The sequence below is a fragment of the Chelonoidis abingdonii genome, chromosome 8 (genome assembly GCF_003597395.2).
Source record: "Chelonoidis abingdonii isolate Lonesome George chromosome 8, CheloAbing_2.0, whole genome shotgun sequence".
In the NCBI taxonomy this organism is placed as follows: domain Eukaryota; kingdom Metazoa; phylum Chordata; order Testudines; family Testudinidae; genus Chelonoidis; species Chelonoidis abingdonii.
Genome location: NC_133776.1, coordinates 75,617,733 through 75,643,440, shown reverse-complemented (window position 1 = coordinate 75,643,440; position 25,708 = coordinate 75,617,733). Strand labels below are relative to the sequence as shown.

The 25,708-nt window shown below is 38.7% G+C and overlaps 1 protein-coding gene across 3 annotated transcripts in view; it reads left to right on the top strand.

The window, feature by feature from the left end:
* DACH2 (dachshund family transcription factor 2) overlaps positions 1 to 25,708 on the top strand; it is a 526,494-nt gene that overhangs the window by 444,272 nt on the left and 56,514 nt on the right. For all 3 annotated transcript variants that reach the window (XM_075068738.1, XM_075068737.1, XM_075068736.1), the window contains 3 exons: positions 847 to 1,019; positions 13,283 to 13,418; positions 15,052 to 15,132. In XM_075068738.1, coding sequence (XP_074924839.1) covers positions 847 to 1,019; positions 13,283 to 13,418; positions 15,052 to 15,132 — 390 coding nt within the window. The remainder of the gene's footprint in view (positions 1 to 846; positions 1,020 to 13,282; positions 13,419 to 15,051; positions 15,133 to 25,708) is intronic.

Here is a 25,708-nt window from a genome sequence, read left to right as displayed (position 1 = left end):
ATTTTTGTTGAAAAAGTGATGCATCAAAGAGTGGGGGTTGGCTTATAAATGGGTCTACACCAAAATTTGATGATTTTAAACTCTATGGAATAGTTGGATGAATATCTAAGATGTTGTCATTTTGTTTACTTGGAGCGTCTGCAGGCATGGAGTCCCTCAGCTCCCTGTGGCTGTGGTTAGCCATTCCCAGCCGATGGGAGCTGTGGGAAAGGCAAACTGCGGGCACTGGGAGCTGAGGGGCTCCGTGCCTGTGAACGCTCCAAGTAAACAAAATGTGCAGGCCCGCTAGCGGCTTACCCTAACGGGCCAGGAGCCAAAGTTTGCCAACCCCTGAAGTATAGGGTCGGCTTATGAAAGGATCATACAGTTTTTGCTATTTTTACCTAACTATCTTGGCGGGCTGGCTTATAAATAAATGGGCTAATGAACGAGTATATACGGTATATTAATTAACTTACCCCTTGATCTGTTTTAGTATAATTGTAAGAATTTCTGCATGTCCCATGGATTTTTACATTGCTGATTAAAGGGGTCATTGAGCTTGCAGATTGTGGCATACCTGTTTTGTTAGTATTGCCTGTTTGTTTACAGCTAGATTTTTCTTTCATTAATGCAGTACCTATAGTCCTCTTATGGAATGCAAATACCATTAGCATGAGGCATTCTCTCTGACTTCTTAATTATTTTAAATGGCAGTGTCGTATTAGTTATATAAATTTCAAACTCATAATAATGACAACCTAGACTAATTACTCTTTCTGTAGTATGATAGCTAGGCTCTTGAACTAAAGTGTTGGATTATGAAATGAGAGACTAACAAACCATCATGCCCACCATCTCTTTTAGGGATAGATCTGCCATTTATGATGATGCCCCATCCTCTCCTCCCAGTCAGCCTACCTCCTGCTTCGGTTGCAATGGCAATGAATCAGATGAACCACCTCAATACTATCGCTAACATGGCTGCTGCAGCCCAGATGCATAGTCCTCTTTCCAGAGCAGGGGCCTCTGTTATTAAGGTAAGAAACAAGGATTTATGGATTAAAAACACACTCCCATTGGCATTATACTGATTCCTTGGGAGCGTAAGTGAGCAGCTATGTGTTTGTACAGCAGCTAGCACAAAGGGTCCAGGTTCCTGGCGGCAGTTTTTAGGTTCTATTGCAGTATCAATAAATATTAATAACAACAATCACTAAGCAAATAAAGAAAAAGCAGCTCTGCTACTGATGCAAGTACGTAATATTATTAAAAACAGATACTAACATGGATTTTAAAGGAAAGTGCTACAGGTGTTCCCAGGAATTCTACTGCAGCGAGCCTTACTTCAGTATCTGAGAAAAAGTTTCTAAAATCATTAAAAGGACTTTAATTACTATAATACGAGATAGGACTCCTGCTTCTTTAAATGATGGATAAAATGTACTTAGACGTTCAAAAGACTTTTGATAAAGACTCTTGAAAGTAGGCTATTAGGAAAATTTGGTAACCACTTTGAAAGAGCAAGTCCGGTCATGGATTAAATTCTCAGAGGAAAGAGATTAGAAATGGGAGCGCGAAGGATCAAGACTGACGGATTATATGGAAGAGCAGGTAGCTACAATGTGGAAGTTTTTTGTAAAATTTCAGAAAAATGGCTTCTATCACCTTTGTATTTGCGCAAAAAATAAAAAGGGCTTTTTGTCAGTTTTAATATTTTAGCATGTGTGTTTCTCTAGCAATTTTAAAAAAATTTAAAAATGTTTAGAAATTGTAACACTATTATGGAGTAATTATATTCCCATTTTTTGTGTGTGTGTGTGTGTGCGCGCGTGTGTTAAAATATTATTTTAAATGATTATTAGGTCCTAATTCTCTGTTGCTTTGCCTCTTGTGTAGTCATTTTCACTTGCACAAAGTAGGTGTTAAATGCTTCCATTTTGGCAATCAGGGATTCTGATTTTTATTCCTGACTCTTCTACTGACTTCCTGAATGGAATCTTTCAATATTATCCCCATTTTATAGAAGAGGAAGTTGGCACACAGCTTCCCTTACCACCAGTGGGGTGGGGGATGTAATACCTAAGACTGTGGCTGCCCCTTGTGTAAGTGTTCAAGGGAAAATGAAAGACTCCCTGTATTCTGTCCTTGCTTCGTGCACAACAGTCTGGTCCTGAATGACTGTAAAGTACAATGGGATTCTTAGATTAAATTAACTATATACATGCAAAGTATTGTTTTTGTCATTCATTGTTCTGTTGTTATATCACACTTACTTAAAATACTCTTAAAATCCAAGTAATACGAGTGCGTAAAACTGACCCTGTGTTTAGATATATCATAATTATGACATGATATGGCTACTTAAAATGTAAAACTGAATTGAAGATACTGTTTACCTAATTCCATAATTAGACATCTAAAATACTATTTAGCCCATTTCCTATTAGTTTGTGAATGGGCTGCTTTAAAAGGGATTTGAATGAAGGCATCATGCTTTTTATATCATATCTGCCATTTAGAAATAAGCTGGCCTACCAAAATATGCATGATCAGCAAAGTTAACATTTAGTGCTTCAGAAAGAAATGTCATAACTATGAAATTTGATTTCTTCTTGATAGGAACACTATAAATTAGGCAGTCACAATGGCCAGACTCACAAAGCCTTCTTTGCTATCTATAATATAATCTAATGTGATTAGAGTGGCACCTGCTAATGCTGCTATAGTTAAGGGTCTGTCAGTGTCTTCCATTATAAATCCCTGCTTTCAGGGATTTACAGCTCAGCTGTAAAAACTTGCTCCAATTGAAACTTGGCTAAAAATTTTCAGAACTATCTCTTCAGTTGAGTTACAAGAGTACAAAATAAATGAAGTAGTATGCTGTGATCCAATACTGTTTTGGCATGTCTGTAACTTAAAAAAAACTCTATTCGTTGACATTATTTTCAGATCTCTAGACCATACGATTGAATAGGTCCTTTATACATAAACTAAAACTTTTTTTCTTCTGAATTTTATGGCGTAGTTCTACACCAAGGCTATAAGTACTTTTCAGTAAGATTTTTATTATACAATGGATCCATAATATGCAAATACATATGACTATTAATATGCATTCACAGCATACAGTACACATAGAGGAGTCATTAAGGTTTATGCTGAGAATACATATTAAATAGAATGCTCAAAATATGGCTAAATCTTTTCATGTCCATTAAAATGATATTAGGTGCAAAGGGAGCTGAGCCTTCACAGTATATAAACGGATGCCAAGTGCCACTCATTGAGTGCCACAACATAGTGATCATACAACTCGATGTCTGTGTTAAAGATTTCCGATCCTTACTGATAACAGATTTTGAACCTTTTACCCAGACCAGGGTCTTCATCCAAATCATTCCCATGAGTGAAATCAGGCCTGCAGGGTGCCCTCCACCTATATCCAGCAATGAGGTCTGGATGCTCCAGTGGTGTCACCAAATCAGAATAGGCCTTCAGCCCCCCAGTTTATACAACCCAAGCTCAGATAGGCTACAAAAATTAACTGTAAGGATCCAGTTCTTTTCTGCACCAAGATCCACTGAGCACAGGAGAACTAGGAAGAAGCCCATCAGGGAGCCAGTTGTAGCTTCCTGTTTGTCAAGCTCCAGCTACTCCACTGCTAGCCCTGCTGTAAGTTAAAGCGACCTTGGGCCCTAACTAACTCCAGCTCGCTATGGTCTCAGAGCAACATACTCAAACTGCGTCTTTGGCAGAGCAGAATCGTGGCCTGCAGATCCCTGACATATACTTTACACTAGGGTAGATGTGGGATCTAGCTCCTCTGGATTTACATCAGTCGAGCCACAATTCTCAGTGGGCAGCTGCAGCCAGATTCTGGCTCCTCTGCTTACGCAGTACAAAGAAGTCAGAACAGGGGAAGGAAATCTGGTCCTAAATTCTGTATAGATATCATCATAGAAACTGTTTTTCCTCCTGCCTCACTAGGTAAACTAGGAGCCTGCTTATCCAGAAATTGCTTAATGGCTTTTATGGCCAGAAGGGTACTGTGATCATGTAATTGAAGACTGTATCATAATGCATGTACACAAAGTGGCAGAATGAAGATTGCTTTTGATTGCTTTACTTCGCAACTTTCATAATGTCCTTTTCATGTAGGGGTTTTAATGTAACTTCCTATGTTTTAAAAAACTTAAATATTGACAAAACAAAAATGCCATCATCTGGAATCATATTGACCCCACATCAGTAGGGCTGGGATCTTTAGATCCTCAGCACAGTCCTCTGTTGTTTGAGCCAACACAGTAACTGGTGGCAGTAGAAATCTGGTGTCTTATATGTGGACCTGCCACTAGAGCAGGGTGGGGAGACAAAAACCAGTGGGTTTCACTGTTGTTTACAAGACAGCAAAAGAATGTTTTGACTCAGGAGTAATTAGTTCAATTCCAGTTTCTGTAGGGGAGTATGCTCTAGTGATTAAAGACCATTCTGCTCTGCCCTAACCTCTCCCTATCTCCTTCTGCCCCATCCAACCTCTCCTCCGTTCCTGCCCCTCTCCCCTCTTCTGCTACCATCCTTCTCCTGCCCCTATCCTCTCTCCTACCCATCCAGCTCCTGTCCCTTTCTTCCCCTGCTCCTGTTCCTTTCCCCTTCCCCTCCCTCTCTACTGATTGCTTTAACCCACCCTCCCTGTTTCCTGATGGTCGAGGTTTGTAGAGACTCAAGACTACTGTGTTCAACACCAAGTACTGGAAGAGGATGTGGTCCAGTGATTATAAATCCTTCTGCCTCTGTGTCAATACACACAGAGACAATATTGCTTCTCAGCAAAACTGTTGTAAGACTTTTTTAACATGGGCAAACATCATATTTTCTCTAATCTCATTCTCAGAAATGGCTCAACTATTTTAGCTGAAGTTCTCTCCCACCCTCTCCACCCCCCTAACCTCATTCATCTTCAGGCGGACACTCGGCATGGAGAATTTAACTCAAAGCAGTTGTAAAGGATGTATGACATAAATTTGAAATTCCCTAATGAGCAAAAAGATGGGCTGTGCAATCATTACTGAGCGGTGCTGTTTTCTGTGTGCTGTATAACTCTTATACCAGTATTTATCTGATAGAGAGAAAAAAACCTCCAACCTCAGAATTCCCAAAACCAGTTTGCCAAAATACAAAAACACAGATATATTTTAAGGATTAATACATGTTTACTTTTTCCTCTCTGTGCCCACCCAACAATTTGAAATACTTTCAGAATAAAGTTCAACCTTTTAAATCTAAATTTATAAAAATTATAACTTTTAATCACATTTATTTTTATTCTTTTCCATCTTATAGAATTAATTCATTGTTGTCAGCTTCTAGATGAAATGATTGCTGGAATGTCAGGGAAAGATCATACAACAGAGAAAGTAAATTGAGATAACTTTTTTTGTGGCTAATTTGAACAGCTGAGTCCATGAATGTGCAGGCATATATCTTTTTATCCTTTGCCATGCAGGTACTGCAATGTTTGGACATACTCAGGTGTCTATAATCTTATTTAGCCTCATTTCATTTAAACTATTATTTTATCTCTCATACACCTTTTCCCAACATCAAGTATGTATTGTTTATTAACATTGGGAACTGCATGTTTCCACCATAAAGGGGAACCCATGAATGCTCGTGTTGATTCTGAAGGTGGAAAAGACATTATAAGTTGAAAACACAATTGCTTTTTCCCCCAGAGTTAGCATGGTAATATTGTTAGGCCGAACACATAGCCTTTAGTTCTGGCTCAGATCCTTTAAGCATTGGCTCAGCCATTAGCATTTGAAGTTACTAGCTAATACAGTTATTACATAACTATAATATAGCTATAACATCATTAGGCCTAGGAGTGTCCTTTCTTTATTCAGTTATAGCACTGGACATGGCAGAATTCAAAGGACAAGGATATGTATGATGATTCACCTGCACAACAGCCAGTCCATTATTACTCAGTTTTACACCTTTGCATATTGACAATACTGATAAAAAAATTTAATGGCAACTTTGTAATACACAGGTGAAAGCTGCCATAGTTTTCCCTCTGATTACTAATTTAAGAAACACCAAAGTGGGAAGCTCTTTGGCTGTTTACCAATACCATCTGATTAGCTGTGTGTTTTGGATTTTTTTTTTCTTTTTTGGCTGAGCAGCTGGCAATTAATGAATTGATAGGAAATAGTCACAAGACGGTGGAATTAGCAAGTGAACATCTGGTATTAAAAATTAGTAAACACAGAAGAGGGTTTTTTTTTTCTGATTTCTTAAGTCCAGTAGGAAAATAAATACTAGTTGACTACTACTGAAATGTTTGGCGCACACAATTAAAAATATGACTGCACTGTACATGGAATAAGTATATTGTATGTGAGTTCATTTCAGAGAAGAGTAGGAGCAGAAGATAGTCGGATCCAGCTGACTCTTTGGCAGGCATCCAGCCACATCTCAGTCTTTCTTTTTCCTTATTTAAAATATGATCCCCAGTTCTTGTATGAATTGCACTCCTCACAAATCTAGCTCTGGAGACCCGGGGAGATACTGAGTCAGCCAATCTCTTTGTCTATTCCCCTCACCCATATCAAGGTCTTCCAAGTTTTGAGCCTGGTGTCTACTTACCCAAGAAACACAAGTCCCAGTTTCTCCTGAGATATCATCTCTCTAAGGGATTGTTGTGCGGTCCAGCTATACATTGATCTGACATGATTTCTGCTTTAGACTGAGCCAGAATTATTATCTGTGTTGTAAATGTGGAAATGCATGTTATGCTTTACCTTCATCTATAATGCGTTAGTTTAGGACCATAAACTTTGGAACAAGTATTAAACATTTCTGATAGAAACTAAAATAATCATAATGCTAAATTAAGGTCCAACAGGAAAAGAAATATGAATCCTGATATTAGCTGCAAAGAATCCTGTGGCATCTTATAGGCTAACAGACATTTTGGAGCATGAACTTTCATGGGTGAATACCTACTTCGTCGGATGAGTATTCACCCACGAAAGCTCATGCTCCAAAATGTCTGTTAGTCTATAAGGTGTCACAGGATTCTTTGCTGCTTTTACAGATCCAGATTAACACGGCTACCCTTTTGATACCTGATATTAGCTGTTATCAAATGATAACAATTGTATTATTTGGTAACTAAAACTGTAGTGTTTGTATATTTCCTATTTTAATTTTGGATTAAATTCAGCCAGGAATGTAAAGGCAATGGTAGACCTTCAAAGTAGAAAAACTGTCAGATCTGTACAAGAGGTGGGTAGCTATTGAGCATCCAAGCTGACTCTCCACCCCCACCCCTTCATATCTCTGCATTGTGTATACTGCTTCTGAAGAGACATTTGAGGATGGGGAAGTGGTTGCAGGATTTGTTGCCCCTATTTCAGTCCTGATGCTATTATAGCAGCCACAGAATGAGCTTCTGAGCTGTCCTATGTCCTGTATATGGGTTCTGCAACTTCATCCTTTAGGCGGTTTGACACACAAAGCCCATTTATTTGGTGATTGTGGATGTTTGGGGTGAATTTATCCTGAACTGTTTTGAGAGTCTGAATGATGGTTAAGCTGGCCTTGAGGAAGGCAAATATAATACTGTAGAAACTCTAATTGGGACTAGTGCACAAATAAGTTAAAAGGTTATTCTCCAAGGACCTACAAATTATGGTTCTTCCAATAAGTACAGCAGCTCCAAGTTTATTCTCAGATTAGTGGCAAATATTTATCTGGAACTTAAAACCAACAACAGCCCACCACAGTTTTCCCTGCCCCCATTTTCATTAGCAAAGTCTGTTAAGTTCCAAGCTGTCTTGCCATTATAGAGCCCTGTAGAGTATGGAAGGAGCACATCAATTAAATATGAAATATCAAGACAAATGTATGAATAAAATATCCAGCATTCAGACAAATGTCCAAAACCTGCTTGTCAGCAGTGAAATGCCATTAAATCCTTTAGGAGCTCATTAATAGATTAACATTTGGAAGAGTAATTACAGCTACATTGGAACTGAAAATAAATAAAAATAAAAAGGTAAATCCAACAGCATAGCTCTTCTAAAGTTCTTGACATATAAAATATTAGCGATAAGGAATTAAAGTTAAGGTGTTATGTCAAAAATTGGTAAGTCGTTCATATGTACTTCTAATACAATTATTGTGGATGTAACTGTTATGTTAGTGCTTCATATTCCTTGTATGGAATAGCACCTCACAAGGGATGCAAAAAGGATACTGAGGTGAAAGCAAGGATGTCCCTGAAAATTGGAAGAGCTGATGACTTTAGTGCCATTAACCTAAATCATAACTAAAAGTAACTATGTCAAGCTTAGTAGCTACATTTTCTGAGCCAAAGCAAGACACTGTCCTTTAGTAAGACAGAAATATATCGTCCTTCAAAAGGATTTAATACTGCAAAAGTCTTTTTTGAGAATTTATGGTACAGCTCTGTTAAGAGAAGAGAAAGATAAGATATATAAAGTAGGTATTGCAGATAGATAAATAAATAGATGAGATCTTCAGACACGTTTTAATTCTTTCATCAGATTTCCAAATCTGTAAATTATCTCTCTAATTCAGTACATTATAACCTGGTTTATGAATTTTGCAAAATATGAAAACAAGTTGAACTTAGGAAATATGGCATTATTTTAGAAGTAATATTCTTCTGATACTATAAATATAACAACTGCAGAAGCAGGCTGGACTGCAGCCTGTAGTGGAACTATGGCTATTTTTAATAGAAAAAAATAAAATATATGAACAGTAACAGTGAAATTCATAAATGACATAAAGTGAAGTCATAATTACGTAAAAATATTAAGATTTTAGATTTGCAGTTTTCCCATTTAAATTCCCTCTTTGATTTGTTACAAATACTGTTAAACCTGTGTTTAGAAAATAGTGAGGACATTATCAATTGTGTTCTCATTTGTAATAAAATAGATTAACTTGCTGTGAAATTTTAACTAGGCTGAGACACAACAGTAGCTGCCTAATGAACCAGAGCACATTGCTGTTAAGTAGCTAAATAGATGCATACTGATTACAGGACTGAAAAATGGATCTGTTTACTTGCAAAGAAGAAACTGTTCATAGTGCTATTCATTATCGTAGGAGAAACTCGTACATTTCCAAACAAACACTTACAAATAGACCATTTTTCAATCAATATCTAGGCTCAGGTGATAATATTCTATTCTTATTTATAGCATATATGATGTGGAAAAAATTCCAGCTCTTCTGTTGTCTACAGGGAAAACTGTATCTTCCTGGTATATGTTAATTCTACTAGGCAGTAAGATGTTAGATGACATAATCAACAAATTCTTTCATAAAATGATTCACTGTGTAATTGAGCATGACATTATTATTTGACACATTTATTTCTATCTGAACATTGTAAATTCAAGAGAGTATGAGTTTTAAGGCAGATTATTTTAAATAGATCGCTTTATAGTGGGAGACAACGTAGGCACTGCAACCTTCATGAAGCAGGGTGGGGGCTCTTTGTCCCACTAGCTGGAAGAAAAGTGGCACTGCCCTTTACAGGCTTCCTTACAACAGGTGGAGAGAAGGGGGAAAGTTTACAGGGAAGGACAGGAAGCAGTTGGGGAAAGTCAGGAGAAGGTCGCTGCACTGTCCTTCCTGCTGGCCAGAAGCAAGGGCATGGTATTTATATGCCATGCAGCTCTAGGGAGGCCCTCTTTTACCTGCATCGGGCTGACGGCTCTCACTCACCCACCCATCCACCCACCCATGGACAAAAGGATCAAGTTCCCTCCTAACCCACTGGGGGAATTACACTAGTTGCCCTTTTCGTTGAGGGTTGGGAACGAGTTTTCCCCTAGTCCCAGATTGGGTATTTTTTCCCACCTTCCCCACAGGATCTGTGGGACTGTGTGGTGTGGAGTAGGAGCTTAGATTATATTGTTGCAATTTAATGTGTAAAATTTGTGGCAGATGTCCAGTGGAGGTACTCATTATGGAAGGAATACAGTTATCGGATGAAATGGATTGCAAAAGAACGTAAAGGAATCCATCCCATACTAAAGCAGTAAAGGGAGTTGCAGGCTCTTACATCTTGTACAGTAGGGATCCAACCTCCCTCCTTTTCCTAGTCCCTTTTAAAGGACTTGAGGAAGTGGGGTTGGGGCTGTTATACATGGAACAGTGGAGAACTGACCTGGTCAAGACCTGGTTTGGGATTATTTGAAATGATTAAGGAAAGGATGATGGCCAGACAAGGAGAAAATGCAGTTATGAGAGAGAGCTGGAATCCTCTGTTTTTCCAAATCATCAACCTCTGAATTACTGAAATAATTTTCATTTAAGGATGGTATATACTGCTGTATATGTGATTTCTGAGTGTTAATGTCCAATCGTTTGTTTGGTTCAGATCTTTTCTGTAGAGCAGTTGGCAAACTCTTTCCTTGGCTGTTCACATGCTTGTTATAGGTACATTACGTATTTTTGTGGCAAATTATCATTTGAACATTCTGAGTTGAAACAACGGTAGAGACCTTTTTAGGTACACAAGACTGTGACTAATGTCAAATAGGCTATGACAAATAAAAGAAAGCAGTTAAAGATAAAGTCACAATTTTGTTAACCTGGGTCCCAATTCTGAAGCTACTACTTGATCAAATTTAATAGAAGGTCCATGCACAGAGAACCAACGAGATCAGTCCTGTATGTGTAAAATTCATTGATTAGTAAAGCTACCTCTAGGGGAGTGGATGGAAGCCTTCTAATGTGACACAAGAGAGAGAATTTCAAGACAGGAAGCCAGGGCATAAAGGCTCCTCAGCAGCCACTAATTCCCAATTCCTTTGCAGGGCATTTCAGAGCATAGAGGGGGAAAGCCAATGGGCCAATAGCTTTCACATTGTACTAATTTGCTGTAAGATTTGGAATAGCTGGATATTACTTGCTGAAAACAATTGATTTTTTTCAAAACTTAAAGCTACTGAGGTTTGACATCCCTATAATAGATTCATATCTATTAAAACTTAATAAACATCTTTAATTAGCATACCAAGACTACTGCAATTAAAAGTCTCTCTCTAGATTTTATTAGTTGTTATATGTTCATTAAATAACAGATAATTAGTGAAAACATATCCATTGAGAATTAACAGCTATGTAATAGATATGCATCTGTTACATGATTCTGAAGCTCAGTTGTTATTTAATGTATAATAACTATTCTATTAAAAAGACATTCAAGGCTACATTTTCAGTGTGGTGTGACTGGAATAGACAAACACCACCCATTATTGTTAAGAGGAGATGCTCCTTAATTCCCTGTGCATCATGCTACAATGTATCCCTAAATATAAAGTTGAGTTTATTTTGGAGATGTGGTTTTAATGTGTAACAGAATATTTTTAACATACTAACCAGACTGCCATTGGTATTAAGGAGTTACAGCAGTAGATAATGAACATAAACTATTAAGTTAATCATTAGCAACGGAGAGACTTTTAGAATCTACAGATCTGCTTCTAAAGGCATTTTATTGATTTGTCATGTTCTCTACCCCAGCCTCGCGGGGGAGGGAAGGGGGGGAATTCAGTCACTGTTGAGCTTCTTAGCACATGGTCAGAAGGGGCCAGATCACACCATTTCACTGAAATATCTTTGGGAATGGACCAGAAAGGGTGGAAAGCTGAAAAGTTATCCTCAGAGCTCCCCCAGATTCTACTGTGGGATGGTGGGGAATTTCTCCTTCTTGCAGAAGAGGCAAAGAATTCAGCTTCTAGAACACATGGGTATCGGGGACCTGCCAGAGGCCAGGACTGTCCACAAATTCAGGAGCTCCGTAATCCTATCCACCTTCTTCATAGCATGGCTCCACTGCAACAATACTGCCAGGGACTCTCCCTTCAGTACTACCTCTGAAGTGTTATAGGCAGTCTACCTCATGGAAGGAGCCACAGAGAAAAAGGTCCAGAAAAAGTACAGTCTCTGCCTGTAATATGTGCTTTTTAGTGAATTTTCATTGGTTATAGGATGTGGGAGTAGGTGGGAGGGACAGCTGATGAAAATGTGTGTTACAGCTATAACTGTGAAAGCTCTAGGAAAATAACAATGCATACAATGTTGTTATTACAGGTGGACAAAGCGGTGCAATTTCATTATGGGTAAAATTTTGGAAAATTTTGCCATTTTTTGTTTTATTCCTTTTTCTGTACTCAAAATATCAGGTATATTTGAACTGGGGGCCACATTTTAGAAGTTTTGTGTGCAAACGTGCACATGCATATGTAGGTTTTGCAAGCACATTCTTATATTTACTTCTAAAAAATGTTAATGCAGAGTTAATGTTGCCTAGAGCTGGCAAATCCTCTGATCTATTAAACTTAAACCTCTGAAACATCAGAATGTGCAGTGTTAAATTAGTCTTATCATAACTCTTTATTTTCAGGACAGTCTCCAGATACGTGTGAATTTTAGAGTGCTTTGAAAATTAAAAGCAGGTCTTTGCGGGGGAGGAGGGTTATTTTGGGAACCCTTTGGCTAGGTGACAACAAATTTGCATCAGAAAGTCAACTCCAAATCCTGATGTGGCACACCAATATTCAAGACAATTTGATTCTTCCTGTGAGTTTTAAAGCCCGTTTTTAGAGTTTTAGAGAAATTTTGTCTTTACACTGAAATGTTGTGCACTTTTGCATGCATGGCTTTGGAAATCTGGCTGATGCAGCTTTACTGGGGACTAATGAAAGTTATTCAGGCAGACCAATGATTGTTTTTATGAATTTACAATTGTTTAGTATTAGTATTTATATGAATCTGAAATTGCCAATTTAATCTGAATTTGGTGTTTGAAATTTGACTCTTCTGTATCATTTATAGATACAGATAAAACTAGTAATGCATTTTTGTATTAATATGAATGAAAGTGTAACAAAATAAAAAATACTCCAAGTAATTGAATAGCCACACAGTAGCTGCTATGTCATGCTGATAAGGGTGTCATACCTATGTGGTTACATGGTGCCCAGATGTTATATGTATGCAAGACTGTACTGGGTCTTTGAATGTGAGTTCAAAAGGAGCAGAATTAATTTACCTTCAGAAGGAGATTTGCTATTTTAGATATCTTTTATTGGACTAACTCCTGTTGATGAGAGAGACAAGCTCTCCAATAAAAGATATGTCCTCACCCACCTTGTCTCTCTAATATTCTGGAACTAATATGCATATATAAAGTAAATGAAACCAAACTGCCCAGTTTAACAGCCACTATTTTGTTTTTTGTTTTAAGGAGAGGATTCAAGACAGCCCTTCTCCTGCTCCATCCCTGGAAGATAGTCAGAGGCCTGGGAGTCATGCTTCTTCACATCAGAGCAGTAGTGTGTCCAGCTCTCCATCCCAGCTTGACAACACACCAGATAGAATTGGTTGGTACTTTATTATTCCCAGCCTCCCCTCACTCAGACAACTATTCTGTGGATTTGAGAAGTGTGCTGTGAAAAATACTTCACTAAAGGAAAATTGATAGTGTTAGTTTTAAAACTGACTCTGTGAAGCGTCATTTATAATTCAGAAAATTAGAGAGGCATTAGAATACAGGATATAAAGCTGCCTGTTCTTCTCATACTTGCTCATTACTGCAGAAAGCGTGACCAATCACATGACTATATGTCATGCACACATCAACTCAATGTCACAGTGTATTGCCCCTACTATGATATAACATACACGTCTCATGGCATCCTTCTAAATGTACATTTGTACTCAGCAAATGATATCATGACTATAATAAAGGAAACCCCCCCCACATTTTTCCATTGTCATAAGAGTTTTTTATTTTCACTATAGGCATCAGGGTCTGTGCATTATTTAGATGAAGGATGGCCCTGTGGGTGAAACACAGTTCTGGGAAACATAAGATCAGGCTCTCCCACAGACAGCCATTTGACCTTGGGCAAATCACTGAATCCCTCTGCATGTCAGTTTCCTTATTTGTACAATAGGATAATATTTCCTCATTTTACATATTATTGACAATTAATTCATGCTTGTAAAACTCTCCAGTGAAGGCGATGTCTCTTCATCTGTTTGTACAGCACCCAGCACAATGAGGCCTTGATCCAGATTGTGGCCTTTTGATGCCATTGTTATATAAATGATTATTAATAATAATACACTTGGCGATCCTCTGTGGTCCAACAGTGTTAGGTATTATTAACTATGGTATTGTTGCCAAAAAAAAAACAACTTTGAGGCCACACCTAAATTTATGCTGCACCAAAATATCTTTCTATGTCTAATAGTGATGTTTGCCCATATTGTGCTGGTTTTAGAAGGATATATAAATATTTTTTTTAACTTTTTCTGTTTCCAGTTAAACACTGTGTAAAGAATTAACATAAAGTTCTTAGCAATTCTCCTGATGTGGAGTGATTTCAAATTCTATAATCAGTTAATTGTGGAGAAGTTAATGTTTTAATCAAATAAGAACAAAGAAAGTAAGCATCCTGAAATCATAAACTTAACATGTCTCACTGATTTTCCAGGTGGTAAGTAAAGAATTGCTCTCTCAACATCAAAAAGGATTGTCTTTTAGTTGTCATCCATCAATTTGGTTTACTAACCATCTATCTGTGCTGTATTTCTTTCTTAAGCTAGCTGCATTATAGATAATTACTGATTCTTTAAATCCTCTCATCTATTAAACATATTTTTTCCCCAAAATGATTTCTGTGAAGCACTTTTGTAATTAGTTAATTTGAGCATTTTATAGGAAATTGCACTCATCCCAGTGGTAATTTTTCTTCTGTTCTGGTGTCTTTGTGTAATTAACTTAAACAAATTTGCTTTTGCTGTTTATGTTAATACTTTGCTGTAAATGTTGAAGATTTTGAGTTTAGTAGATGACAAAAAATGGCCCGCCACTTAAGAATTCACTATATAAGAATGCAAAATTGCCAGAATATTGGCAGAAAAAAAATCATTTAATATTTTCATTTTGTATTTTGGCAATTTTTTCCACGGGCAGTGTTACAGAGCTGTGCACTCTGATTTTTTTAGCTATGCTGACCAACACCAGAGAAGGAGAACTCATTGATCAAGATACTGGGACCAATCTAAAAAAACTCCAAAAGGAGAAAGGTAGGATCATTTATTGTTTTTTATACTGCATGTGTAAGGAAATTAATAGTGCACTTTACCTGCATTGCCCACGTTCTATATATTCAGTGGCATAACACGCTATATTTATAGAGCTGAAAACACAATTTGCAACAAATAAGGTATCCAATGAATTTAGCCGTATTTCTGCTTAGGAAGTATAAACAATAAGATCTGTATTTCTTTGTATTTATTCATTATTGGAGAAATATTTGGCAAATCTTTTAAATTTTATTAATTGATTATGAATAATTCTCTACAAATATTTGGTTAGCTCTTTGGTACTGTTTCTTTTCCTTTACAGAGTGAGTGTGGAAGCACCTTCAGTGTTAATACTTGTGCATATTAATTTAATTTCTGTGAATGCTTTTTAGGCAGTATGTTTGTTTTCTGCTGAAAGTCATAGCAGTCAACTCAGTTGCTCAAGTTGGGGGCGACATTGTTGGCAAATGTTAACTAGGTCCCCCTACTGCTAATGTCAACAAAGAGTTGAGGCTTCTGCAGTTTTCAGTCTTATGCAGGGACCTGTGGGCTGCTTCTGGGAGCGGTGCTGGGTCAGGGCAGGCAGGGAGAAGAGGTTCTTTAGACCTCTGACCTCTTCTACCCTGGGGGACAGAATGCATGTTCTTACCTTAATGATCTATGTCTCTCTAGTGGTCACTGCCCTTTCCTCCTCCTCATGCATTTTCTGATGTTTCTCTAGTCATTGCAGTTGTTCCTCAAGGAACCCAATGATGGGCCCTATTGAGTTCATTTGAGAACTTGTCATGAGTTCATGGAATACCTTGAGTTCATATGCCCCCTGGGCCCTTATGCTTAAGTCCTTCACTGTTGTTTTCCCTAACAGTTTGCATTTGTGTAGGCAGTGTTGAACAAACCAACACCAGTAGCTAAATAGTACTTTCACCAGGGGTTCTCAGCCTTTTTAACTCCAGGGCCCAGCAGGACAGGGGGGACTCAGGGCTCCAGGAGGGGGGGGGGGTAGCAACCCTTGGTGGGGTGGGGCAGTAACCCTTGGGCATAGGTGTTGTTTGACTTCTATTTTGGGTGGGCCAATGGGGCTCAAGCCAGCTCCACATGGCGAGGTCCGGGGAGGGAGTGCCACTGCACCCCCTGACTCACCTCAGCAGGCCACCCAGCCCGCCTGGGTTGTGGGGGAGGGGACGCAACCAAAAATTATAACTATAAATTGGGGGGCTCACCTCAAAAAGTTTGAAAACAGCTTAGGGTGCTGGGGTAGCTAGGGGCTGTTTGTGGGCAGGGGAGTAGCTCAGGGTGCAGGGAGGGGTAAGTAGGGATTGTGTGTGGGCAGGGGGTAGCAAGGGGTGCAGGGAGGGGTAGCGAGGGGCTGTGTGGGAAGGGGGTAGCTCTGGGTGCAGAGAGAAGAGTAGCTAGGGGCTGTATGCTGGGAGGACTCCCCTGTGGTCCCTGTTCCCTGTGGGCTCTGCCAGACACAGAGCCTGGTCCCATGCCCAGGTGGCTCTTACCATCTGCATGAGCAAAGGGGGCTTGTGAGCTGAGGAGCAGCTTCAACCCGTTGCAGTAGCAGGAGACGAGGGAGCGCACTGCCCCCTGTTGAGAACCGCTGCACTACACCTTCCTTCTTAAAATAACACACTGCCTTTACTTCAAAAAGAACAGGAGTACTTGTGGCACCTTAGAGACTAACACATTTATTTGAGCGTAAGCTTTCATATGCTAAAGTCCACTTCATTAGATGCATAGAATGGAACATATAGTGAGGAGATATACATATACATACAGAGAACATGAAAAGGTGGGAGTTCCCCTACCAACTCTAAGAACTCCCACCTTTTCATGTTCTCTGTATGTATATGTATATCTCCTCACTATATGTTCCATTCTATGCATCTGATGAAGTGGACTTTAGCACACGAAAGCTTATGCTCAGATAAATTTGTTATTCTCTAAGGTGCCACAAGTACTTCTGTTCTTTTTGCGGATACAGACTAACACGGCTGCGACTCTGAAACCTGCCTTTACTTCAGTAATTACGTAGATGAATATTTTAGTCTGAACCTGGAAGTGTGGTTGATTTTAATTTTGTTGAAGCATGCATGGTTTCCTGCCACATGTTTAGTCATTTTTTTCAGTGAAACAGTGCAATACGCCCTATGAGGCTCCAAGATGCAAATCATATATTTGACTGATAGCAGTTGTCTGTCACTCAAGGCAGACCACATCTTGTATAGTTTAATGAACTACAAAAACGTCAACCCCCAAACCCAAATCCCATATAAAATTCATTCTAAGAACTTAAACTCAAATCCAGACTTTCTATAGTCATTTAATATCCCTTGTAACTTTTTGCATGAACAAGGGTATGAACACCAATGTCCTAGCCAACTTCCCATGAAGTTTCAATTTATATAGTAATCTTCATTTCTTGTCTTACATTTTTATGTAGTGTTGCTTTGTTTCACCCACTAAGTGCCGCATATATACACATGTATCATATACAAGTGCTTGAAGGATGTTTAGGATGAAATTGCTGTTTAGAGATTGGTGCAAACACAAATTCCAGATCACTACTATCTACCCAATCCATTCAAAAATCTTGACTCAGGCCCTCCCCAAAATTCCTGAGTTTAGCTCAAAAATTATAACTTTTTTTAAAAAGAGGTGAGAGGTCATTTTTATTGCCTTTTCATTTATGGTGCACTTGGATCACATTTTCAACCTTTTCTCTGAAACCATGAAGTATAGAAACTTCTTTTTAAAAAAAGTTAAAAACCTCCTGTAATCCCATGACTCCAGGAGCTGGGACTTTATGAAAAATACTAAATATGAGATTCAGGATAAAATTATGAATGTTGGCAATACTGTATATCCAAATAATTCCAAACTTAATTCACATCTAGCATGGCGATTGGCCTCCATGTTTATTTTATAGCTCCTGGTGAAATCTCCATTGAGTGGAGGTTTGTATCTTACTTTAGCTATAGTGATCCACGATCCATGATGATTGGCTTTTGAAAGCTCCTAAACTTTCTAGCCTGGGCCTTTCTCTTGTGCTATGTAAATGTCACAATATTTATTCCTCATTTAGAGTATCTCATCCTTAACACGAACTTTATTCTCAAAGGTTAGGTTCTTGCACACAGACAACACATTGCCATATAACATGAAAAATGAACTGCAGAATTTGTGCATCTGCAAATTAGCTGATTTTTAGAAGTTACACAGTAATTTATACTAATGTATTTGAGAGCAGCATGTCACGCCTCTCTGTGAGATCATAGTTTTAGCACATATGGGTGTGGCAGTAATAGAAGAGGTGATATATGTTGAACTGCTCAGTAAATACTACAGATATCATTTGTATAAACAGTGAGCTTCATTTTTCAAACACTGCCACTGCCTTTAGCAAGGCAAAATATATTTACCAGTGAAAAGATTAGGAAGGAATGTAGTTAAATAAAAGTATCAACATTTATTAAGTATGACAAGTAAGCACTTTATACAACCGTGGCAAACATATGTTTTCACATCTGTTTTGAGTAATATCATCATGATTTAAAAATGATTTATAGCTGTACACGCCATAAAATGCCGGCTTTGCTGTAACTTGGAAATTTTCAGACAATGAAGAAATTATTATTGAAGACATGTATAGAACATGTTTTTTTGTGACATACACCTTTTTATAACTTATACAAATTTGAGCATTCTGACACAGTTAGAGGAGTAACAAAATGAAAATTAACTAACTAAAATTCAGCTGCTGGAGTTACTAATGTAAAATCTCAGCACAACAAACAATAAGAGTTTATCCTAGTTGTTATCAGTAACTGCTGTAATACCCTTTAAAATAAGCAACTTTCAGGCATTTTCTTCTCCCATTGTATAGAATGATGTCAGAAACAGACAAAATATATACTTTAATCAAAATAATTTTGATTGAGTTACTCTTGAAGAGAAAAATAGCTTTAAAATACATGTAGCCCAGTTGTTGTTATGGTATGGCAATCTGTATATGCAGATCTGTATAATATATGTTACAGATTATCATTTTATGTTAATAAAAATACCACAAAGGTGTCAGGACACCAGATGGCACAGAGGATTAGTGATAGATTACAGAGATTTTCACCTTCATGCTGGCAGTTCACTTTTAGTAGGGTCAGTAGCAAGTAATAAAACTGCGGCTGCTGGCATATAGTTCCTGATTCCTCAGGGTATTTGAACACGTGCATAACTTTTAGCTTGCTAGAGGAGAAACAGCATAAATTCTCAATTATAGAGGGGCTTTTAATCCTCGAATTGAACAGTTCTGAAGTTCCCTTTGGTGGATGACTGTTGTGGTTATACATACTAGCCAGTATATGACATGTGGCTGAAAACCATATGTAAGGGTTGTTTTGTAGTTTATTTGAAATTATTTGGTGGGCTCTTGCAAAGGAAACTGGCTGAGCTGTGCAAATTTCTCACAAAATTTTTCCACAAATATTTGCAGATATTAAAGTGAACTTTGAGCTCAAGTGGAGATGGTATCTTTTGTGTGGGACAGGTCAGTGCTCAACCCAGCAGAGAATAGGCTTCCCAAACTCTTCCCCAGAACCCTATCACTGATATAATTAAAGGAGCTAGACAAGAATATTTGGCCATTACCTTTGCAACTAGGATCATGCATGAGCCTGCAGTTACTATATGTGACTATATGAAGAGAAAAATGAATTTAAACTTGCACCCAGGGTAAGTTTATTAAAAGCCAAAGCCTACCTCTGTTCCTAATGAAGTCATTGGGGTACATTTAGGTCAGTGATAAGCACTTTTAAAAATCCCACCCAGATAATAAAGCCAACCAATAAATCACGCAGTAGCCTATTTTTTCTAGCAAAGATTCCTGTGCTTTCCTAGAAAAGTTTTAAAATTTTATTTAGTACTGTAATCTTGTTCCCTACCTTTGTCAAAACTGCTCCCTTACCCTGAGAGGTGTAAAGCCTCAGCTTTTTCCTGACTGAGTTAAACAGAAACAATACTGTGTCTTTTGGCCAGTCACAACTAACCATCACAGCAAAAATTTGGAATATCAAGTATCAGATATTCTCAGTGAACTATTCACAACTGAACAACAAAGTAAAAATCTTGTAAGAAAAAGTTGTTGTATAAATGTGAATAATGGAATCAGGGGATAGTTTGACAAGCTCATGGTTATATTTGGAGCTGAAAAAGAACTACATTTGTTGAAAAAATGATTTGCTCTGAATTAGTTGCCCAGTTCTGGAAACTGCTCTCTAGCACTCTCTAGGCACTTAGACAAAGCCCTGTGGGATATGTTCTATTTTTTCTACAGAGAGTTTAGTCTCCAGAGCTGTGAATCTGGTACCTATTACTTTCCTTTTTCTTTTTCCTTTTTTTTGGAAAAAAACTCTTCCTATATTATTTAAAGGTAAATGGGGATTTTGCATCTTTTCTGTCAGCTGAGGTATCTATAGAAGTTCTACTGAAAGTGACAGAAATATTTACAGTTGACTGGAAAGTTGAGGCACTTGAAAAATTAGCTGTTTTGTTTAACACATTTCATTAGATGACAACAGACTTTTATACAGTTTGAATTAATCATTGCCAAAGGAGGAGTAGGTTATTTAAGTGTGAGGGGAAGAGTAAAAACAGGTGCAGACCACCTGAAACAGCAACTGGCACCATGCTATATGAAGGATGTTCTCTCTTGAGACCGAACTTTTCCAACAATTAAACTGAAAGCATCCAGATGAAGTGTACAAGGAATAAGAAAAGCACTAAAGGGCATGAAGCTGAAATACACAGTGTGTATGAAATACAGAAAGTGCACAGTGTATGTCAACACCTATTCAAAATTTTCATGATAGGATATCTTAATTCACGCACTGGCTGTGTTGTCAACGTACCAGTATTTCACAACATGTTCAAGACATTCTGTGAAACAAGAAATATTTAATTTTTATTTTGTGGGAATGTTCCACTTCAGAAATATTGAAAACTCCCAAATTAAAAATAAATTCATGTTCCTTTTGATATCTCTCACCATGCACACTACAGACTCTTAGGTCATTTAATAACAGTTGAAAGAAATAATATATTAGAGTTAAAAGAAAGTCATGGGGTTTCATTTCACAGATCCTGTGCCATCCAGGTGTTCAGATACAGCTTTGACCCCTGTTCAGATTCCAGGTACATTTTTGGATCAGAGGAGTACTTGTACTTTGGTGGCTGACGTGCACCATTCAGCTTCCAAGCATTCCTCAGATTTGAGTAAGAAACAGATGATCTCAAGGAAGAGACAAGCTTTGAGGGCTGCATCATCTTCACCTGAAAAAAGGAGATGGGAGATTATTAATTTTTCTCTGGATCTATCTGTATCTCTTCCTCCTCCTAAGATTCCTACAGGGTCTCAATGAAGAACTTTGTCTCCATTTATTTCTCTCCATGTTCCGGGTCCATTGCTGGTTCTGGTGCAGTCCATTATGGATCTGAGGCTGGATGCATTTCCAGAGTAGGATAAAGGAAGAATAAAGAGACCTGTTTCCCCTTATTGCATGCTGCCTTTTGGCCCTCTTCCTGCATATATGTTCCCAAATACCTGTTGTTGGGGTTATTGGAGGCCACCATGGAAATTTTTCAAGTGTCCTCCTGATGTTTCATCTGTAAAGGATCTAGCAGGGGAGAAAACCTCAGATCCACTTCTATCAGACAGGGGTGCCCACATACTCCATCTGGGGAAGAAGATGACATCTTTTTTTTTGAAGACAAATGATGATCTTGATTTGTCACCAGATGAGCTTCTGCCTCTTCCCCTTCTGCGGATGCTCTGCAGTTTCATGCCCTGGTGGACTGCATGGCGTCCACATTGAACTTCCCTTCAGTACCTGTGGGGGAAACCTCCCATTCGGTGTGCAACATTCTTGGAACTACCTTCAAGAGTAGGATGTCATTACCAATTCTCAGTGGTCAGCTGCAGTCCACTAAGATCGCTTGCTCCCACCCCTGCCTCTTACCAGCCTATTTTCGAAAGGGCAGACAAATTACAACAGATACCCTTGGAGGGGTTTTCATATTTTCACATAAACCCTGTACCTAATTCACTGGCTGTGCCTGCAGCCAGTAGTAGATTGAGGTCTGGACAAGCACTTTCCACTCCAGCTGACAGAGAAGGGAAAAGGATGGATTCCTTAGCGAGAAAGGTATTCTCTTCTTCCTGTCATGGTATTAAGGTGGCAAATTACCAAGCAGTTATGGCCCACTATCAATTCCATCTGTGGGAGAACATGGCAGTGTTTGTGCAGGATTTGCAGGAAGACAAAAGGAGAATGGCAGATGTGATTATAATGGAAGGTCAAAATGTGGCAAAGCACACTTTCAGGGCTCCATTTGATGCCTCAGACTCTTCTGCTAGAGCACTGACTTCTGTAGTTATTCTGAGGAGACAGTCCTCTGCTTTTGCTTTGGATACAGTAGAGCCTCAGAGTTACAAACACCTCAGGAATGGAGGTTGTTCGTAACTCTGAAATGTTCGTCACTCTGAACAAAACATTATAGTTGTTCTTTCAAAGGCTTACAACTGAACATTGATTTAATACCGCTTTTAAACTTGACTGTGAAGAAGAAAAATGCTACTTCTCCTTTATATTTTTAGTAGTTTATATTTAACACAGTACTGTACTGTATTTGCACTTTTATTTTTGTCTCTGCTGCTGCCTGATTGGGTCCTTCTGGTTCCAAGTGAGGTATGTGATTGACTGGTCAGTTCATAACTTTGGTGTTTGTAACTCTGAGGTTCTACTGTACTAGAATTAAAGTGGAGGATCTCTCCTTTGAAGAGGATGGTCTTTTCAGTGAAAAGATGGGTGAGTGGCTGAAAAAAGTGAAGGACACAAGATGGATGTCCTGCTCTTTGGGTTTGATTTCTTCTAGAAGGCCTTCTGCTCTTTCCTTCTCTTATCAGAGACAGCATTATCTGCCATCTTTCTCAGCTTATTTTTCATCAAATCAGAGATGTCTACAACATCACAGCAGGCTACATCTTTCCAGAGCCAACACTGAGAGAAGCCTTTTAAATCAAGGCTTAAATCTAAGCAAACTGCTCTCTCCCTTTCATCTTGGTTGAACAGGAAGCCTCAGAGTTGATATGAGGATCAAAAATTAAGAACCAGTCAGCTAAGTCCCTTCCTTTCTTCTGTTTTGAGGCTGGTTAGCCCATTTTTATCAGCAAATGAGGCTTCTTACACTGGACAAATGGGTTCTAGGAATTATAGAGAAGGGCTATGTCATTAAAGTTTAAGAAACTATGCTCTTTAATTTCCCCCTAACCTGGCCTTTTCAGGGAACCTTCTATGATGCTAGTCTACATTCAGAAGTGCAAAAGTTGCTTCTGATAGGGGCTGTCAAGGAGGTATCTGGGCACCTGAGTAAGCTTTAGATACTTTCTGGTGTAGGAAAAGGAGGGAGCAGTTCCTCCAATTTTAGATTTAAGAAACCTGAACATTTGGAAGTTTGTTTCATGTTCACTCTGGCCTCCATAATTCCTTTGCTTTCAGCTAGGGAATGGTTTGTGACTCCCGATTTAAAGGATGGATATTTTCATATCTCTATTTGACACAGTCATCAAAAGTATTTTCATTCTGTGGTGATATGATACCATTTCCATTACAAGGTGCTTCCTTTTGGCCTGTCCAAAGCACCAAGAGTTTTTATGAAGTGCCTTTCTGGGGTAGTGGCTCATATTTGAATGGCTGGCTTTTTAAGGCCATTGTTCACACAGATCTGTTAAACTACATTGCTTTTACAACTTTTTTTAGACCCGGAATTACTTATGAATGTGAGAAAGTAAACCTCTGTGTGAACTCAGAGAATTTTATTCATAGGCTCCATATGGTACTTGGTGGCAGGGAAAACCTCTTCTACCAGATGACAGATTTTTTAAAAATTGTTCAATATGTTTTAAACATTCAAATACATCAAACTCAAAATGTAATTTTCTTTCTGGATCTCACAGGTATCATGACAGCTGCTACCTATGTGACTCTGTTTGTATGTCTATGAATGAGGCCAATGCTGCATTGGATATCTCAAGTCTACAGACCAAATGTGGACAATTTACAAATGTTAGTCAGCATGCCCTGAAATATTTTGGATTCATTGACATGGTAGTTAGTTAGACCATATGTTCTCAGAGATGTCCAGTTCAGTCCCCCTTCACCATCAGTGAGGGGTAACTTCTGATGTGTCAGTGGAAAGACATCTTAGTCATCTTACAGGTTGAGGTCACTGGACTTCTCAGGAGAGAGGCTTGTACATCAGTGTGTTGGAGTTAAGCGCTTAGTCTGGCCCTCAGAGCACTCCTCCTTCCCTCAAGTACTAATAGACAATACATCTGTTATGCATTATGTCAACACACAGCTGGTGGGGAGATGGGGGAACAGTGCTCACTGCACTCATCTCTGTACAAAGGCAATCAGATTATGGGACTAGTGTATTCTCCAGGTCATTTATCCAGTGGCCCTGAATTTAACAGGAGAAAACAATGTGGTTATAGATCATCTCAACAGGGACAACTGTCAGATGCATGAATGGTGCTGAAGGATCAGTTGAATCAGGGCATCTTTTCCAGTTGGGGTCAGCCAGAGGTGGACCTATTTGCTACACAATTCCACAGAAAGTGTTGCTGTTTCCACTCAAGAGTGGGAAGGGATAGTCAATCCATCTTGAGTGTTTTCATTCTGCACTGGGGAAGAGGTCTTCTCTGTGCTTTCCTCCCTTTCCATTAATCCAGAAGTTGGTAAGGAAGATGTGTTAGAACTGGGCAAAGATAATTCTGATTACTCCAGCGTGGCTGTGTCAGCAGTGGTTGACAATTCTGTTTCAACTATCTGCATCTTCCATGTCTTCCTGTGTCTCACGACCTTCTGCCTCAGTAACAGGATACTTCATCTGGATCCTGATGGCTTGGGCAATCAGACTTCGACTCTGTCTACTCTTAAGTGTGGTCTACACTGAGGGTGGGGGGGAATCGATCTAAGTTACGCAACTTCAGCTTCGTGAATAATGTAGCTGAAGTCAATGTACTTAGATCTACTTACCGCGGTGTCTTCACTATGGTGAGTCGACTGCTGCCACTCCCCCATCGACTCTGCCTGCGCCTCTCGCTGAGCTGGAGTACAGGAGTTGACGAGAGTGCTCAGGAAGTGATTTATTGGATCTAGTCTAGACACAATAAATCGACCCCTGCTGGATTGATTGCTGCCCGCCAATCTGGCCAGTAGTGAAGACGTACCCTTTGACAGACTCTGTCGATTTCATCTGAGAAGGAACAGTCACATTCCTTGTCAGTGTAAACTGTAGTGCTTAATTCTAGAAAGCTCTCTACCAGAAAGTGTTATTATTTGAAATGGTCTAGATTTGGGGCTCGGATGCAGGGAAAATCTGATTCTCCTGTCTCAGCTTCCAGATTTTGCGCTTTGGAATATTTAATGCACTTAAAAATAGAGGGGTTATCTAACTCACATTTGAAAGTTCATTTGGCAACTATATCAATTTACCATATTTTGGTTGATTGTAG